The 20,203-nt window shown below is 43.8% G+C and overlaps 1 protein-coding gene and 1 pseudogene across 1 annotated transcript; both read left to right on the forward strand.

Moving 5' to 3' along the window:
• Positions 1–3,607: 3,607 nt before the first annotated feature.
• On the forward strand, positions 3,608–11,303 carry LOC133884084 (peroxidase 54-like; annotated as a pseudogene).
• Positions 11,304–13,391: 2,088 nt separating this feature from the next.
• On the forward strand, positions 13,392–14,974 carry LOC133883939 (peroxidase 2-like). Its single transcript, XM_062323346.1, has 4 exons — positions 13,392–13,801; positions 13,888–14,082; positions 14,191–14,353; positions 14,471–14,974. The coding sequence occupies exons 1-4, from the start codon at positions 13,550–13,552 to the stop codon at positions 14,824–14,826; spliced, it is 966 nt and encodes a 321-aa protein (XP_062179330.1). The 5' UTR covers positions 13,392–13,549; the 3' UTR covers positions 14,827–14,974.
• Positions 14,975–20,203: the final 5,229 nt, after the last annotated feature.

Genomic DNA, 20,203 nt, shown 5'->3' on the forward strand with positions numbered 1-20,203 from the left:
AAATATCATCGAAGCAATGTCGTCCATTGAATCACAACATTATTTATGGCCTTACTAGTAGGATATCTAGCACCATCAGCCACCTCATTCTAAGTATACTCACAGGACACCCAATTCCTCTCATTCACCACAAGATTGTTAAAGTTGGGATTGTTCCAGTCCACGGGAACAGGAGCATCATTCTCATTATTCGACATGTCATAATCAGGAGCTTCGTCAGCGTCAGGTCATCCCGCTCCAACTGTTCAATTAGAGAAGGGATTTATTCCCCCTCGTCTGTCTCACCGATCAGTTCAGTCAAATAATTTGATGAATGTGGAGCATCCGGATTGACATCCTCATTACTCTCATCCTTATCATATTCTTCCTCCATTTATCCCCCACCCTACATCTTCCCAACTACCCCTTATTGTTCTATTGCACAAGCAACATAGATGGCCAAATTCTTTACACAACATCCTGTAGGTACATCCTCTAGACTTGATCTTTCCTGAGCAAGTACACCTCTTAGTATACACCATCTCTCATACGGTTGTCCAAGTGGTCTTGGAAGAATATTTGCCAACCATCTACCAACTGCTATTAATCATATCTGCCAATGATCTTCCCTGACCATATAATATTTCACAGTCCCCATAAAAAATCTAACTGCCACTTATCCGCATATCTGCCAACCATTGACAAAAAATTCTAACATTATTGCGATAGAATATAAAAAATTACATAATACTACATATACAATAATGCAATATTCATTAATTAAAAACATGATCCAACATTTAATCTACATTGTAACAAAATATCCCTGGGTTGCTATATCAAACACCTCTAAATCCTACATCTAATATCTCAGTTATGTCTACACTATGTCTAAATCTTACATCTAATACATAACATATGCCTAAATACTACATCTAATTACTACAATATACGTACAAACACAATTTAATTGCTAAACTATATCTAACCCTAATTTTAAACCTAGATCTACATTCTAACCTATGTCTAGTGGCTATCCTATTGGGTTTGTAAAAAAAAAATCTAAATCTAACATCTAACCTATATTAAAACATAGCACTAGTGGCTATCCTATGGGGTATGTAAAAAAGATCAAAAAACATACATCCTTCCTCTTGTAGGGTTTCGCATCCAATTTCTCCTCCCTCTTCTCCCCTCTCCTCCTCTCCTCCCTCACTCGGGTTCCCTCTCTCTCGGCTCGGTTGGAAACAAATGAGACGCTGACATCGGTAGGGCTGGCATAGCTGCCTTTTATACTAAAAGATCTTGTCCAAACAGTAGGTGACACCTTTTGGATTGGCTTGTCAGGCATCGCTATAAGGAATGTCTTGTCCATTCAGCAGGCGATGTTAGAGCTAATATTAATATTTTGTATCTATACTTTCATTTTACATGTAGTTAGTATATTTGTGTAGGCTAGTGTGGTTTAGCAGGAAGAGCATGCATGGACATGGAGAGGTGCCAACGTGCCGTGTGAGACGGACGTTGCCATGTGAAATGGTGCTGCATGCGGGAGCAATGGAACCAACATATTGCATGAATTAGTCTCTGAGTCAGGTAGTGTTGCACACCAAGAGATTTGGTTGAATAATTATTTAGTGGTTGCATACATGAACTAGTACTAAGTGATTTAGTCAAGATAGTTAGTACATGCATGTCATTAACTAGTAGAGTAGTTGCACACGTTCTGAACGTGAGCTTAGGCAGTGGATCAAGGCGTTGGCCCCGGCCCTTTGATCATGTTAGCTGTGTGCACGTGTGTTCTATTTAAAGCATTGTAATCAATTTCCTCATTACGGCAACAGAGAAAGGAAAGACGTTGGTTGTATGAAACAGCACGTCACCAAACTAAGAGCCTCTCCATTGTTCTTATGTGGGTTGTGTGAATCATTCGGAGTAGTTAGACAAGCGATTCACCTCTTTCAGGAGAGATCATGTGCCATCATCATTTTTTAATTTTGACCGACAAAGTTCATAAGATGTCGCCCGTTTATAATATGAGATTTTACTCCCGTTTAAACGGGCAACCATAGTCTAATGTCGTAAAATTTTGAAACAGCAATGTAATTTTATAAATATTAAAAATATATATTAAAAAATTTACATGATCCGGCCTAATGAACATGTCAAACGTGGGTCCAGTCCCATTCCCAAACCAGCAAAAAGTCCGCGCGTCTATCGCTCGCGGACACACTATAAAATCTGTCGCATCCACCTATCACCCTCGCACCCAGCTCTCGTCTCCCCAAACTCCTTCTGCAGAAATAGGGATGGAAACGGATCGAATACGTATGGAGTCGAATTCGGATAGTACGATTTATCATATTTTAATCTGAATGCGAATACGGATCCGGATATCCTCGAATACGAATACGAATCGGATAGTTCGAATATGAATCCGCATTCGGATATCTACTCGATCTTCGAAATTTAGGTTGGAAATTTAAATTTTTGAAAAATTTGACTGAAATTTGATAAAATTCGACTGAAATTTGTTCTAATTTGATTGGGCCAGAAGTTTAGAAATTTTGTTCAAAATTCATGTTGGAAATTTAAATTTTTTATCAAATTTAACTGAAATTTGGCTGAAATTTGTTCCAATTTGATTGGGTTGGAATTTTGTTTATATCTGAAATTTCTAAAACTTTAGCAAAATTTGGTTCCCTGGTTGGCGGATACGGATACGAATCGGATATATCTCAAATTTGGATATCCACATTTGAATCCGAATCTCGAAAACGAATTCGAATATATCTATTTTGATATCTATTTCAGAAACGAATACGGATACGAATATCCATATTCGTATTAACAGATACAAAATCGAATAATTCGAATTTTCTACCATCCATTTTCACTCCTGTGCAGAAAGTACCGCTGTGGGTAGCAACCTGCCTACACTGTCAGTAGCCAGACCCTAGTTCTTCAGCGATCAGATAGCTAGCAACTCGGGGGGTCATACACACGCACGCGTGGCCGTTTCCTCGAGCTCCTCTTCTGTGGGGCTGCTGCTCGCCATGCAGTGTGCGCTCTCACTACTATAAAATCATTGAAAATAAATAGTATATCATAAACAGTTTCTTAGTATATATCTAGATAAAATATCTTTAAATAATTACTAAAATAAACGTATATGTAAGAAGGCAGATGTCTAGATGTAAATTAACTTACATATATTTTTTTATAAATTCGTCTATTTCTATCATACAGATATAGATGGCTTTCATAAAAATCCGTCTGTGAAATTATCATAAATTTCTTGTAAGATTTGTCTATGTCCATTCAGTAGACACAGAGAGATTTTACAAACACCCGTTTGTATTTAAAGACCTGTGAGTATTTTCTAACTTGACTGCTCATCTCTCATGGCTCTTGACTTCCCACACACACAATCCACTCGTCTCACTAGTGTCTTTTGACTTTCCACACACAACCCCCAGTCTCCCATCAATATAAAACGACGAGAAGTGTTCTTCTTTCTCACTTGTGATATCTAAATGTTTCACTTCACTGAGAAGCGTCCTCACTTACTATCAGTATTGGAGAAACGAGATCTTGATAGGGGTCGAATCTCTTTCATTATACTGAGATGAGTATTATATGGTTCTCTGTGTGATTTAGTTAGATTTTACTAGGTTTTTATTACTTTGATTTGTGTACCTAATGATGTAATCTTATTTCAGTCATAGATATATAATAGTGTAGTGTGTCCTCTTGCTCGCTTTGGTGGGAGCTGCTCATGGCCACCCTCCTCTCGGCGGCTCGACGTTGAGCTCCTTGTTCTATGACGAGTCATGCCCCGGCGCCTACGACATCGTCCAGCACGTCATCCAGGACGTACGGTTATCCGACCCCCGCATCCCGGCCAGCCTCATCCGCCTCCACTTCAACAACTGCTTCATCAACGTGAGCACCGATGTCTCTGCCTTGGTTGATCAATCAATACGTATCCGCATTCCATCATTTGACATGCATGTCAATATGTGTTTCAGGGCTGCGATGGCTTGCTTCTGCTGGATGACGACCTCCCGGCGATCTAGAGCGAGAAGCACGTGACCGTTAATGACAACTCGGCGCACGGCTGCTTCCTGGTGGTCAACGACATCAAAAGTGCGCAGGAGGATGCGTGCCCCGGCATCGTCTCCTGCACCGACATCCTCGCCCTCGCAGTCGAGATCTCCGTTGAACTCGTAAGGGCCCTAACCTTCTTGCATTGATTAACTGGAACTGCCTACCGAGCTCCTTGATGTTGTTCAAGTTTAGTTTGCATGATCTTCGAAAATATCACTACTATAGAACTGGGCTTATATACCGGTCTATCACTGTCGGTTCCTCATGGGCCGACAGTGATGGGCCATCACTGCCGATTCATTAGCCGCGCAGGAAGAATCGGCCATCGTAGATTATGAACCGGTAGTGATAAAAGTCATCATTGTCGGCTAATAGATTGAGCCAGCAGTGATACACCCACCCTCATCGTTTTCGGCTTAATCTACTGACCGGTAGTAATATATCTCTACATCACTGCCGGCGGAATATATGAGCCAGCAGTGATATCCTCCTCTTCCCCACCTTCTTCTACCTCGAACTAACAGAGCCATTTCAGAACTCTCTCACTCACAAAATTTTCTATGGCAACAACCACTTCATCCCTTCTCCCGTATTGATTCCCTCACCACTCAAGCTCAATTTTTGGTCAAGAAGGATGTCGGTGACACAGGAACCAGGGGTCCCCGAGTCCAGAGGCCAGATCAGCAGTTTGCCACATGGCGCTCTCCCGCAGGGATCATTTCCTCGAGGTGCAAGAAGAATAAGTCCCGGGAGAGGGTGCTCGGGGCCATGAACATTGGTCCCCGAGTACCCGAGTTCCCCGATGACCCGAGAAGACCAAGTGCCAAGAAGAGAGTGATCGGGGCTGCGAACAGTGGCCCCCGAGCACTCAAGTCCCTCGACGACGAGACAAGCCGAGTACTGGGAAGAGGGAGCTCGGGGCCACGAATAGTGGCCCCCGAGCACCCGAGTCCCCCGAGGACCCAAGGAAAGTCAGTTCTGAGAGAGTGTGCTAGGGGCCGTGAATAGTGGCCCCCGAGCACTCGGTTCCCCGAGGACCCGAACAGCTAGCTCTGGGAGAGAGTGCTCGGGGCCGTGAACAGTGGCCCCCGAGCACTCGGACCCCCGAAGACCAAGATAGGGCATATCCGGGAGAGAGTGCTCGGGGCGGCGAATAGTGGCCCTCGAGCACTCGGTTCCCCGAGGACCTGAGAAGTCCCTCGCCGGTGGCCCCTACAGAGGTCCAGTGGTGAGGTGTCAACTGGTGAGAGGCCCGATGCTGCATTTAAGAGGACGTGTGGTCTGTCACCTCCAACTGATCCTCCATGCTTGCTGTCAGTCCCTGCCACGGCCTGGCAGGGGGGCGTAAGGACATTTAATGCACGGGTCCCATCGCGGGACATCCGGCGCACCTCGGGATAACTGCACGCTGGGCTGCTCGGTGGCTGCCCGGTGGACCCTCCCCGCGGCGCCCGTTGAAGAACGGCATGATGACCTACAAGACCGAACGGGGCGCATTTTTAACCCTCTCCGTCACCTCGCGCAGCAGCCCATGATGGTTGCTTTCCATTTATGGCGCTTTGAAACTCGCGCCCTCCCTTTCTGGGTACACTACCGACCCGACGACTATAAAGGCGGGGCGGGCTCCCCGGAGAAGGTAAGTGGAAGTTAGGCAAGACAGAGGTTCAGTGCAAGCACAGAAGCTCAGAACACCGAAGAACAAGGAGCCCGAAGCTCTAGACTAGACAAATATTCTTGTAACCCAGCGGAACCTCTGAGAGACATTCTCAGAGCATTTATAGCATACACACAAGAGTAGAGTGTTACGCTCAGCGCGGCTCGAACCTGTCTAAAAACCTCTTGAGCATTTACTACTTTCTGCATCTGATCCTTCCATTCCACCTACATCGCATTTACGCACATTTATTTCACCCGCAAAACGAATTCAGAATCATCCCCCCGGCCAAATCTCAAAGGGGGTCCCTCCGGATCCCTGCTTGAGGAGTTCACCCTCCGACAAAGGAGGTTTAGATGAGCTCTCTCTAGCTATCCAAACAAAATCCCTTCTTTCCTCTCCATGTACTCATTTTTGCCTTTTCTTCATTTTTTAGGCAAGTGAACTCTGAATTTTTTTCCTAACAACAAGCAAGCTTCTAGTAGGAGCCTCTTGAGGTCAAGTAAGTTGACATCTTTGACGTTAATCATATATTTAGCATTTTAACTCAAAATGTTACCTGTAAAACCAAACGTGATCTTATCCCTATAGAGACCTAGGTAAATTTTCAAAGTTAATCCTAATGAACCATAGGAATAAATTTAGAAGTCTACAATATAGAAACTTTAGATATGAGCATATTTAGTTTTCATTTTTAATGAATTAGAAAAATTAGTCATGATATTTAGGTATGAGCATATTTATTTTTGGCACTTGGTTACGTAGAAAGATGATGGATAAGTTGATAGAGTGTGCTCAGTTGAATGTGTTGGCTCATGGAACGTCAACTACAATCCTCACATTCTAAGGATATAACATAAATGACTATATATTTTATACGAGAGCTCAAGATAATAAGAGCTCCAACCAAAATAGCGGTATCCGTATAGATACCTACGACTGCAATGAAAATAGGGAGACCTACTATAGATTCATAGATGAGATCTATGAGCTCGACTATAGAGTGTTAAAGTTCCTCTTTTTTGTGCCAATTGGTCAAACTCCCAGGGGGGTGTGAAGATCGACAAGTACGGTATGACTACAGTAGACAAAAACTTGTTGGATATAGGGAAGAACTATTCATACTTGTGAATTATGTTATGCAAGTCTTCTATGTAAATGACCCAGACTCGGCTAACAAGGAGGAGAGCCACGTGGTTCTTCAAGAAAAAGAAGGATTATTGGAGTGGAGAATATTGTTGGCGAGGAATACTACAATCAATTCGATGTGATACCTCCTTTCATGGAAGACACCGATGAACCTCCCTATGTACGGCGTGATCATAATGAAGGGCGCATTGTTAAGACAAAGTAGCTAAATTGTATTAATTACTATGTATGAATTTGTTTTAGATGCAATTATACCTCACTTTTGTTATGAAAGCTTCAATTTATAGTGGCGATGGTGAAAGATGTCTTTATTATTGAGCATACAAATTTTTTGCACCCTGCGGCACCACCAGTGAAAGGGGTTTCACTGCCGGTGGACATATTAGACCGGCAGTGAAACTACTTTCACTGCCCATGGATTTATTGAGCCGACAGTAAAAGTACTTTCATTGATGGTGATCCTCTTGAGCCGGTAGTGAAGGTATCCTTTCACTACCAGTGAACGTATTGAGCTGGTAGTGAAAGCACTCCCTGATAAAATAGCTCGATGCCCGTGCCCTCTGACACTTAGAAATTTTTTCCCTTCCCTCTGATGCCCTCCGACAAAATGCCTCCTGATGCCGAGGAGCCCACGCCACCGTAGGACTACGAGCTCGAGCCCGCTGTCCCTGTCCTCCTCGACACCTTCGTCCTCCTCCCTGGCGCTGTCGCCGCCCTCCTCCCCAGCGCCATTCCCATCTTCCTCGATGTCTTCGTCCTCCTCCCTAGCCCATGCTCCTGCTGAGTCCGATCGCCTCCTCCCCAGCCTACGCACATCCCCAGCCCACGCTCCTCCACAACTCTGACCGCCTCCTCCCCGACGACCACCACCAAAGCCATGGTGAGTAGCCATCCCCTTCCCAACCGAGCTGTTGTAGCCGGTGCTCCGGCCGAGCCATGTGATGCCCCTCCCTTCTTCTTTGTGTGATATCGACCATCATGTCACTGTGATGCCCGGCCATCGTGCCGCTGTCATGTTATGCCTAAATTGATGGGTATCTGTCACTTTGTTCCTAGTGAGCTAGAAGGGCTTGATTATACAAACTTTAACATAATAGAGACTAAACCAGCAAAACTAAATTATAGTGGCTTCCTTGCAGAAATTTGATGTCCTTATGGGCTTACATTGGTTCCTTTTTTCTAGTACGTTGTGGAGATTCTTCTCTAGTTTATTGCTTTGTATGTTTTATTTGTTTCAAAATGCAGTGAGAATGGCATGTAGATATAGAATTACTGACATGGAGGTGTGCTAGGCAATCTAATTATTCCTTGGGGAAGATTTATTTGTTTTCTGCATTTCAAGCAATTGGAGCTTGACCGAGAACTACGTATTGAAGTGTTTGCTTCACCACCAATACAAGAAATTCATATTCTTACTCTACAGTTATGAGTACATGCTTGCACATCAAGGCGTTCTGCTTTTATGGGCAACTCGATTCTAGTACTAATTTGCTATGGTGACATAATATTCTTGCAGCTTTCATTGGATCCTACTTGTCATCCACCCAGATTTGAGCAAGATCATTGTATTGGACTCACAAAAGAGAGATCAGACGACTTACCAAAACCTCATCAACATGCTAAACATGTAAACTCGATCATTTCATTATCTTGATGATCACATCTAAGTTTAATTGGTATTCATATTTACTTACAGGGTGTACACAAGATACCGTAAAAAGAGTCTTATTCACTTTCCATTCAGGAGGGAGTATAATGTAAAAACTGACTTTCCGGTACGCACGTAATTTTCGTGTATTTATTTTCTTTTGAATAAAAAGATTCAATTCGTTCCACTGACGAATCATTTCCTCTTGAAGTGTATGAGGTAGCCACCTAACAAGAATCTCTGCGCGTTTCATGTTCGAACTTTCATGCACGGATTTAGCTCAGACAGAGACGTTGTCAAGTTCAATAATCTTCAGGTATGAAATAAAGTATTGATGCCTTCTTCTCAATTTCTACACGAGTTCAAAGACTAATTCTTTCGATTCTTTAAATGCAGCGCTCTAAACTATACACAAAAGAGTTACAACCTGTAGAAATAAATGCCTTTTAAGAATAGAACATCGGGTTCTTCATGAATCATGTTATCAACCCAAACAACGAGTTTCATGAACCGATCATGCCGTCGATCAGTGACAAACCTTCAGATTACACCGTACCTTCTAGTACAAAGTATGCGACAAGGAGGAAGTCTACTAGAGGGTTAGACAGCTTATATATCGCCAAATGACACCATTTTAATGAAGAACATTAATTACTATATAATAATATAGGACATGAATTATTATGTATTAATGAAGGTGTATTTCGGAGTTGGTACCGTCGGACGACTCTTCGACAAAATGGCCTTCCAACGATGATGCGAAGGAGGAGCAAGAAGCAGTGGCCCGTCAGTGCGCCCAAGAGGAGGAGGATGGGAGGCTGGCCTGTCAATGGTGCGCTGCGGAGAAGCAAGAAGCAGCGTCCCATAAGCGTGCCTAGGAGGAGGAGGACGAGAGAGTGGCCTGTCAGTGCGCTGCAGGAGGAGGCCAAATGCTCAAACCATACTAGCATTCAAGAGTCGGACTTTGATGTCTTTGACACGTCGGTGAGCTTGGAGCTTAGGCGACGCTGCGGTTGATCAGGCGTGGCTGGGTCCTCCGCTCCACCACCATCGGCTCCCGTGTCCCCGCACATACACACGCCATCAATCGTCTGTGCGGAGACGCGGTCCTCATCGCGGGAGAGGTAGAGGGATACTGGACTGACTCAACTCGACCGACTTTTTGGAGGGTGACCTATGAGAACTATTATGTATATATGTGTGACAAGAATTACTATGTATTAATGAATGTGTCTTTGTTATTGATTTACATTACATATGTCTCATTGTATGTATGTATTGAATAGGAGAGAGACAAAGAGATCGAGGACAAAGAGGACAGAGAGGGATGACAGGGCCGGAGTAGAAGGGGGAGGCATAACACTACCGGCTGAAGTTTTCAGTTGGTAGTGATGCCTTGGGAATCACTGTTGACTGAAACCAACAGCCGACAATGATACCCAGGGAATCACTGCCGGCTGAATTCTTCAGCCGGCAGTAATAACCCCTTCCACTGTCGGTTCACGGAGCCGACAGTGATAGTCCCTGACTATCACTACCCGTTACCCACTGTCAGCTCTAAAACTTGTAGTGAATGGAGTTTTGGAGTTAGCAGTGATGTACTGTTCTGTAGTAGTGTATCCAACTGCGCACAGGTAGGAGGGCCAAGGGCCTAGCTGGAGGGTGCGACAACAACCTCAACGAGCGCCAACAACCTCCTGAGCTTCTTCAACCCACTGGACAAGCTCCAGGACAAATTTAGAAACTTCAACCTCGACGACACTGACCTCGTCACCCTCGAAGGTAACGTACACTGTCACTTACCCAGTGGATCGAAGACTCAATCAACGCTCAATCAAACATTCAATCAACTCAGAAGCAGCAAGGGAAGGATTGGAGCTGAGCCGAGGAGGAAGAAGGCGAGTTCTGATGTTTGTTCTTCGATGTTCTTCTCTTTGGACGATTGCCTCTCTTGTATGCCTCTCATCCGAGTGGGCCACCCCAACTCATTTCAGTCCAGCCCACAGCCAGGCCCATCAGCCCAGCCCGTGACATCACGTACACCTACTAACTGAATACATTTAAGGAAATATAATTTGTATACAATTCAAACCTCGCTCGAAAATTCTTTATGTGGTGTGCACAGTGATTTCAACAAGTTTCTACTTTAGGAGCGCACACATTCAGTAAAGTGCATAGTCAGTTCACGCAGGAGAACTGCACCGTCGGGCAGATCAACATGTGGAATTTTTAGAATTTGTCCAATTAAAAAAATTCTACTCATAGATCTATAGAGAAATAATATCGAAAAACAGATCATTTTGACAGTATCATGATATTTTACGCCATGGTTAAATAGCACGACGTCATAACAATTGACGCCATTAGTAACCACGTATATTCTTATGAGTCTATTTTTAGATTGTTTTTCATATGAGCCTATTGGTAGAATATGTTTTTAAAAGAAGATTAAAATGTAAAAATTGTACGGTTGACGGTGCACTGAAGAACCTGGATCAGGTCACGCCTAACGTGTTCGACAACAAATACCACGGCACCCTCCTGCAGGGCCACGCCCAGCTCCCGTCCGGCCAGGTTATGCCGTCTGACTCGGCTGTGCTGACGACCACCGCTCCTATTGTTCACCGATTTACGAGCAACCAGAAGGCTTTCTACAGGAATTTTGCTGCGCCCATAATTAAGATGGGGAATATTAGCTCACTGACAGGGAGAGATTGAGATATCAGAAAGAACTACTGGATGGTTAATAACAAAGGCTACTGAAGACTCTCCTTCAATTCGACTATATATTTTTAATCCAACTATATCTATATATTTTTAAGCTGATGATATATCCTTGTCTGGTTTACGAAAAAAAATTCGATATAAATAGGAATATCATAAGGTTCCCACTTGGATATTTGACCAACGACATGCTCAAGCCTCGTTAAAACACCTTTTGGAAACCCCGATGGAAAAGGCAAGAAGAAAATATTGCACAACTTGCGTCTTGCCACTAAATATGTTGCCTCACTGTAAACTCAATCAAGGATTACAACATCTTAAACTCGGGACCAGGAATACATCATAAATTTGTCCCAAGGATGAACCTTATGAACAGTATATATACCTCCCTCGGGGACAACAACTCTTCATGCTTCTTTAACCCATGTAATTACGTGGCTAGTATCAAGAATTCAATTGTACATGTACGGTTGTATCATTTTGGATTTTTCATCAATTTGTGTTTTACCTAACTATTGCTCTTCTTTTTGTCACTGTAGCTACTATACCTGCCCATTAATAGATATAATACGAACCTAAGCCTACCATAACAATTTTTCATCTGCTCGGGCACTGTATCATCATATATTTGCTGTATTTCATGTAAATTATGCTCTGCAGGTACTTATTTTCTTTCTTTTTCTTTGCTATTCTAGTTGAATAGCCTTTGTTCGGGTTGGGAGGTCAAACTATATCATCTACGTAGTCTGCAGACTGCGACTTTCTCTGTTGCCTTCCCAACGTCGTGACCTTGAGCTACATAGTTAAAGCCAACATATTCCGTATCCTCTTATACCGATTCAATTGTGTATCCTACTTTGCAAATCAATAGTTCTGTCGGCGTTCCTTTCACTGCCAGAGGCTGTGGGTTCCACTATCAGTGATTTGCAGGCTACGTCTTGCTCTGTCACCTGGTTGATACTCGATTTGAGCTACGGGTCCAAGCCCGGTGCTACAGTGCATGTATCCTCCCCTACTGACCCTTGTCTCCGTTGATGTCGATGGATATCCAGGTCATTGGACTTCTTTTTTTTTTGTTGCATTCATCTTGGTCATTCGACATTGGATATGCGGTGTGAGGCTCCCGCTTCAACACCTATGACATCATTGGGGATAACATCTTCCCACTTGACAGTGCATTTATCCCCTTCCGCTGCTGTAGAGAGGGCAACAACATTTGCTAGTCAAAACACTAGCCTACTTGTTTTATCCATGATTGAATATATCAATCATCCTCTCATATCAGGTAGTATATCCTTTTCTTTCTTTTTACACATCTCGTATTGAGCAATGTTTCTATTTTTTATTTGTTTTATTACATTTGACATTAAAAGATCCTTGACATTGAAATTTTGAACTCTTAAATCCATGCAGGGTACAACTAACCTATGCATTGATCAAATCATCTTGTCTTTATTTTGCTTACGATTAAGGGAACAAAATAAGAGTTTAAAATTGCATATATTTAAGTTTTTTAATGTATATTATGAAAAAAAACAAATTACAAGTCCGAACAAATCACTAGGCACGCACTTCCGACATCCAAGAAGCATCTTGCCCTACTAAACAACTAACGGCTGAATCACCGGCGGTCGCAACATCCAAGATGATTTCGGCTTTCTGGCCACCTCTGAGAGCTTTTGCCTCGATCGGCCCTTTCCTGACAACTGCAACCCAAGTCGGTCGCCCAGCTCATGTTTGATCATCGCAAGACCCTCACCACAGCTACAGCAACAGCTACAGCCCTTTCTTTTTTAAAACTATTTATGGCCGAAATGACAGACATTTGGGCACCTTTCCTTTTCGATCCCACCGCGCGCAGCGTACACAACCACTCAGTCGCGACCGCTTCTTCTCACGCAGTCGTCCATCTCTCTCTAACGAAGAACTAATATATTATCAGCAACCGCGTGTGGAGAGGAAGGTGCATGCGGCAGCCATCGCTAGCACCGATACTGCAAATTGACTTGCTCCGGCTGCGGAACATGTCAAACGCGCAACCAGGTGGCCTGTCCAAAGAAAAATCCTCGCGTGCGCTTATCGGTTATCAATCGTAGAGACGGGCTATAAATATGCCGCACCCGACAATTCCCCTCGCATCCATCGCTGCAATCTCCATCTGCAACAAACCAGCAAGCGGCCAAGCACCACCACGCGCTGCTAGATACTACTTAGCTAGTACCTACACTGCCAAGCAGCCTCTTCACTGATCACGTAGCACTCAAGAATCGTACACGTACACGCGCATGGCCAATTCCTCGTGCTCCTCTTCTCTGGGGCTGCTGCTCGCCACGCACTGCGCCCTCTTGCTCGCTTTGGTGGGAGCTGCTCATGGCCACCCTCCTCTCGCCGGCTCGGCGCTGAGCTCCTTGTTCTACGACGAGTCGTGCCCCAGCGCCTACGACATCGTCCGGCGCGTCATCCAGGACGCGCGGGTATCCGACCCCCGCATCCCGGCCAGCCTCATCCGCCTCCACTTCCACGACTGCTTCGTCAACGTGAGCACCGATGCCTCTGTCCTGGCTGATCAATCAATACGTATCCGCATTGCATCATCTGACATGCATGTCAATATGCGTTTCAGGGCTGCGACGGCTCGCTTCTGCTGGACGACGACCTCCCGGCGATTCAGAGCGAGAAGAACGTGCCCGCAAATGACAACTCGGCGCGCGGCTTCCCGGTGGTCGACGACATCAAAAGTGCGCTGGAGGACGCGTGCCCCGGCATCGTCTCCTGCGCGGACATCCTCGCCCTCGCAGCCGAGATCTCCGTTGAACTCGTAAGCAATCGACTCGATCTTGTTGCATTGAGCGACCAGCGCCCACACCTACCTTCTCAGTATCGCTCAAGCTTCTCAATACTGACGGAATCATGGAACTGCGCGTAGGCCGGAGGTCCCCGCTGGCGGGTGCAGCTCGGCCGGCGAGACGGCACGACGACCAACATCGAGAGCGCCAACAACCTCCCGAGCTTCTCCGACCCCCTGGACAAGCTCCAGGAGAAATTTAGAAACTTCAACCTCGACGACACTGACCTCGTCGCCCTACAGGGTAACATACACCTACTAACTCAATACATTTCAGGAAATATAATTTGTATACAATTCAAACCTCGAAAATTCTTTATATGGCGTGCACACTGATTTCAACAACAAATTTCTACTTCAGGAGCGCACACATTCGGTAAAGTGCAGTGTCAATTCACGCGGGAGAACTGCTCGGCTGGGCAACCTGAAGGTGCACTGGAGAACCTGGACCAGGTCACACCAAACGTGTTCGACAACAAGTATTACGGCAACCTCTTGCACGGCCGCGCCCAGCTCCCGTCCGACCAGGTCATGCTGTCTGACCCCTCTGCGCCTACGACGACCGCTCCCATTGTTCAGCGCTTCGCAAGCAACCAACAAGATTTCTTCAAGAATTTTGCAATGTCCATGATTAAGATGGGGAACATCAGTCCGCTGACAGGGAGGGATGGAGAGATCAGGAAGAACTGCCGGAGGGTCAATAGCAATGGCTACTGAAGACTCCCATTCAATTCGATTGGTTTCCCTTTTTATTAACCAATTTTGACTCTTGTGTAAATCATTCTTTCAGTTTTATTTCTCTATTTGTGACGGTAAAGTGTTCCCTTTTTCCTTTTCGGAAAGCAAATGTGAAAATGTTCATATACCTCGTATGCCCATTTCGAGTTTACATTCTTTAACAAATGTCATATTAATCCAACTGTATCTATATATATTTTTAAGCAGTGATATATCCTTGTCTGGTTTACGCAACAAAAATTAATATAAATAGGAATATCATAAGGTCCCCACTTGGATATTGGACCAACGGCATGCTCATGCCTTTTTAAAAACACCATTTGGAAACCTGGTGGAAAAGGCAACAAGAAAATATTGCATAACTTGTATCTTGCCACTAAATATGTTGCCTCACTGTAAACTCAATAAAGGAATACAACACCTTAAACTGGGGACCAAAGAATAGTATATGCATCCCTCCACGACAACAACTCCTTGTCCTTCTTTATGTCAACTAGCGGGATGGCCCATGAAATTACGCGGCTAGTATCAAATATCCAATTATGCATGTACGGTTGTATAAATTTGGTTTTTATCATTAATTTATGTTTTATCTTACTATTGCTCATCTTTCTGCCACTGTCGCTACTATATCTGCTCATTGATAGACATAATTTGAACCTAAACCTACCATAACAACTTTTTCATTTATTTGGGCACTATATCATCAAGTTTTTGCTTATGTCATGTAGATTATGCTCCGCATGCACATTTTTCTTTGCTATTCCATTTGAATAGATTTTGGTTGGGTTGAGTGGTCAAGCTTTATCATCTACGCAGTCTACGGACTGTGACTTTCTCTATTAACTTCCTGACGCCACGACCTCGAGCTACATGGTTAAAGCCCAGTACAACGGAGCATATATCCTCTTATACAGAGTTACTCATGTGTCCTGCTCTACAAATCAATAGCTTCGTTGGTGTTCCTTGTCGCTGCCAAAGGTTGAGGTTCCACTAGCACTTATTTACGGGCTACATCTTGCTCTGCCACCTGGCTGATGCACGATTTGAGATACGGGTCCAAGCCCGGTGTAGCAATACATGTATCTTCCCCTACCGACCCTTGTCTCCATTAATGTCAGTGGACATACGGTCACTAGCCTTCTTCTTTTCGTTGGGTCCGTCTCAGTCATTCGTTGTTCGATACGCGGTCCGAGCTCATCTCCAGCTTTAACACAACTAACTGTGCATTGTGACATCATTAAGGTCAACGTCTTCCTGTCCGACAACACATTCATCCCCTTCCGCTATTGCAGAGCAAGCAACAATATTGGCTAGTCGAACCGCTAACCTGCTTGTTTTTTTCCACGATTTGAATAGATCTATCATCCCCTCATATCAGGTCTTATCTCCTTTTCTTTCTGTTTACACCTCTCGTATTGAGCTATGTTTCTATTTTTTATTTGTTATTACATTTTATATTAAAAATTATTTGAATTGCAAGTTTGACCTCTTAAATGCATGCAGGGTGCAAACAAGCCTATGCATTAATCAAATCATGTTATCTTTCTTTTTAACCGGCATTTGGTTCGATTTTTTAGTAATGGCCTAGCTTACTTTGGGTTTTTTATAGTGGGTAATTTATAAATATGTATATGAACATTTTGCTTTTATTTTTCTATGATTAATGTACCAATTTTAGGCCTTGAGAGCAAAGGAAGATATTTCTCTTATTGGCCAGTTAGTAATATAATAGATGCCTCGAATAAACATGCTGTAACACCCCAGGGTCACAAAACCTGGGATGCCACTAAACTGCACAACCTACTTACTGTCTGTCATAGAAAAAAAAAACAACAGTATCTTCTCTATAAATTTAAGCATCGCAAAAGCTATAACATAGATCTATAAGATAGGTAGAATATCACATTAGCAGATAAAATCATCCTGGTATGAACCGAGAGCAAAATATTAAGTTTAACATCACCACTACTTTTTAAACTTCAAACATACGGCTCTAAGGACTAAACTTTATTTATTATTACAGCACAATGACAAAATGTGTAGACATGAAGTACAAAATATGTTGCTACATTCCCATTCCTTCACGACATGCATCGAGTACATAGAAAGAGTAATGCTAGGGTGAGATTGAAAATCTCAGCGAGCAAACTTGTTTTGACAAGCTATTTAAATCACAAGTTGATTAAACATCAATTTAATATAGGTTTTTTCAAGACATAAGACATGTTAAGATAGTATTAACAATATTAAAGAATAAATTCAAATAAAGATCCAACCACAGGAATAACTTCATATCCACAATAACATATAAATGTTATTAACTTCCATGAATGCATATGAATGCAATGATATATCTTCTTTTACATCCCATCCCTTCTCGGGTAACGTACAATGTGTACCGGTACTATCGTTATCTTTACGACATAACTTCCAATGCATATGCATATGCAAATGCAAGTGCACATGGCAGAAATATGTTGCAATTGTACTAAAGTATAGCACTAATAATACCTCAACTTCATTCTCAAGTCGAACAACAACATAGTTCAACAAGAATTGTAGCAACATAAAGATAGACATGTTAAGAGACAATTCGACGGAAGTTCAAAATTGGTAAGGCAATGATTAACCATGCTTAAAGGTAAAGAGAAACATAGAATTCATGTCATAGTCAAATTTGTCATGGCTATGAAATAAAGGTATACGTGATGAAAATAACAAGACAAAACAGTAACAACACCATAGCTACGTTTACTTGCCTTCAACCGACGGTAACGGCGAACTTCAAGTGTGAGACGAAGCACCACCACCTAAACACAACCATATCTCAGCACCAACACTCCTCATACATGCAAATACATAAAATAAAGCACTCCTACACCCAAAACCCTCAATCGAGCAATACGGACCAAAAAATAGCATACATGCATTAGTTTGACATGAGCAGCAGTACTTCTCTTTTTCGTATCTATTTTTCTACCACAGATATGATAATAAATAAATACATTTTAGGAAACTACAGAACAAGGACTACAACTTTCATTCTGACGATATAATTTTCCCATGCCTCTAAGGTTTCCTAAATGACATATCAAAACAGCTCTAGAAACCTGTCATCAATTTCAAACAGCAACCACTCAAAACTGTTTATTTCAAGAAATACTCAACGAAAAAATCTAAAATTTTGTGGAAATATAGATCATAACACAAGCTTCAACTTTTATATAATTTGGATCTATATAAAACGTCATTAACATGGCCAAAACAAGCTCTGAACTGCTTTGAACTTTCTAACGATAACATGACAGACATGCAACTTCAGATAGCAAAATCTCCTAAACCGTGCGGGGGGGGGGGGAATCTGAAATTCATACAACAGCTATATTTCACAGTTAGCTACAACTTTCTAGTTGATCTCTTCCGCAGGACAAATCATCTAAGACCCCAAAACAATGATTTCGTCTACACTGCGCACCCAGAAAATTTCTGCAGCTAACTGAACCATTAACAACATACTTTCCAGAGAGATTGAGCCCTATCGTCGGGAGTAAAACAACCTTTTAAACCCCAAAAATAAAACAGCAGCATAGATTGAACCAATACTGTCGGAGGATGAACTCTTGTCGCAGGGATCCCGAGAGACCCCTTTTTAAAGATTCGGTCGGGGGATGATCCTGAACGAGCTTGTCTGGGAAATAGATGGGAGCGGAAATAAATGCAGTGGCTGGTGGTGGGAGATGATCGTCCTAGTACAAGAAAGATGGGTGCACCGGGGTTTAGACAGGTTCGGGCCGCACGGAGGCGTAACACCCTACTCCTGTGGGAGTGGTATACCTTTCCTTGAAGGGAATTCTTCAAGGATGTATCTGGTTACAGGGGTGAGCTGTCTACAGAGAGCTTGAGACTCTCGTGTTCTAGCTTGGCTCGAGCTTGTTTGTGATGTTCTTCGTCTTTTGATCTGAGCTTCGGGGTCTTTTTTGAGGGCTTCCGGATCTGAGGCGGAATTCTTCAAGGATGAGTCGTGAGTCGTGTGTTGTGTGTCGTGAGCTGTGAGCTGTGAGCGTTGGCTGTCAGCGTTGGCTGTGTATTCTCCATCCTTTCCTTTTATAGGCGCGCCGACCTCGACTTATCCTGAATGGGAAAGAGGGGGCGCACGTGCCAAGGTGCCACGGAGAAAGGCGTCATCATTCCGTCTTGGCGAAGTGACAGGGGCGGTGGAAAATTGCGGCGTGCATCCGACCACCAGCCACTGTGGAGGTCCTTCGGCGCCATTAAGAGGGCCCACCGGGCAGCCGCAGAGGTGCCCGGTGCGCCCACCCTGTCTTGTCCTTCTGCCGGGGCAGGGTGGCAGGCGGAGCGCTTCGATTCTGGCAACGTTATCCCGAGGCACCCGGGTGAAACGGGATGGGACCCTGTAAGGATCGGTGACGTCCTAAGAGAGGGGGGTGAATTAGGACACTTAGAGCTAAACCGGCTCAAAAAATAACACAAGATAAACCTATATCAATTTCTATCTAAATGTGCTCTAGGTTTATCTAGCGTGTCTACTTTACCGATTAAGGAAACTTGCAACCTATCTAGTAAGGTAAATTGCAAGAATGTAAATGCGAAAGTGTAAAGAGGGTAGAGAGAACAAACTCGGCACAAGGATTTTTATCCCGTGGTTTCGATGGCATGAATGCCACCCCTAGTCCACGTTGGAGCTCTACAAAGGATATGCTCCCGGTCGGCACCCGGTCACGGCCTTTGAGCCACCAAGTCACAAAGACAAGGCCTCTATCCGGATGAGCCACCAAACCACCAAGGCAAGGTCTCACCACTAGCCTCTCTTCCGGTTCTTCGCCGCCGTGATCACTTCGGAGCTTGAGCCACAAAGGTAAGGGTCTCCGCGTCCCCGCACAAATACCTTGCCGCCTCTCCACACCAAGTCGGAGGGTCAACAAGCTTACCGGCGAGTCACCAAGACTCCAAGGTGCCGGCGTACCAATTGGTACAAGTTAGGATCACTCCTTGATCCACTCTCTATGCAGCTATCAACTAGCTACACTCTCTCTAGGCCTACAAGCACTAATCACTCTCTAATGGTGTGCTTAATCGCCTTGGATTTGATCACTTAAACACTTTGGTGGCTTGGATGTCTTCTCAAGTGTACATGAACTTCTCTGGACTCCAGCTGCTTCAAATGACTGAGTGGAGGAGTATTTATAGCCTCAAACCCGCCAACTAGCCGTTGCCCCAACGGCTCAGAAAATTGTGAGCACCGGATAATCCTGTGATGATAGTAGTACAAGCACCGGATTATCCTGTGAGTACATCAGAGAAACTAGCCGTTGGAACCCACTCAAACTCAACT

The sequence above is a fragment of the Phragmites australis genome, chromosome 11, assembly GCF_958298935.1.
Source record: "Phragmites australis chromosome 11, lpPhrAust1.1, whole genome shotgun sequence".
In the NCBI taxonomy this organism is placed as follows: domain Eukaryota; kingdom Viridiplantae; phylum Streptophyta; class Magnoliopsida; order Poales; family Poaceae; genus Phragmites; species Phragmites australis.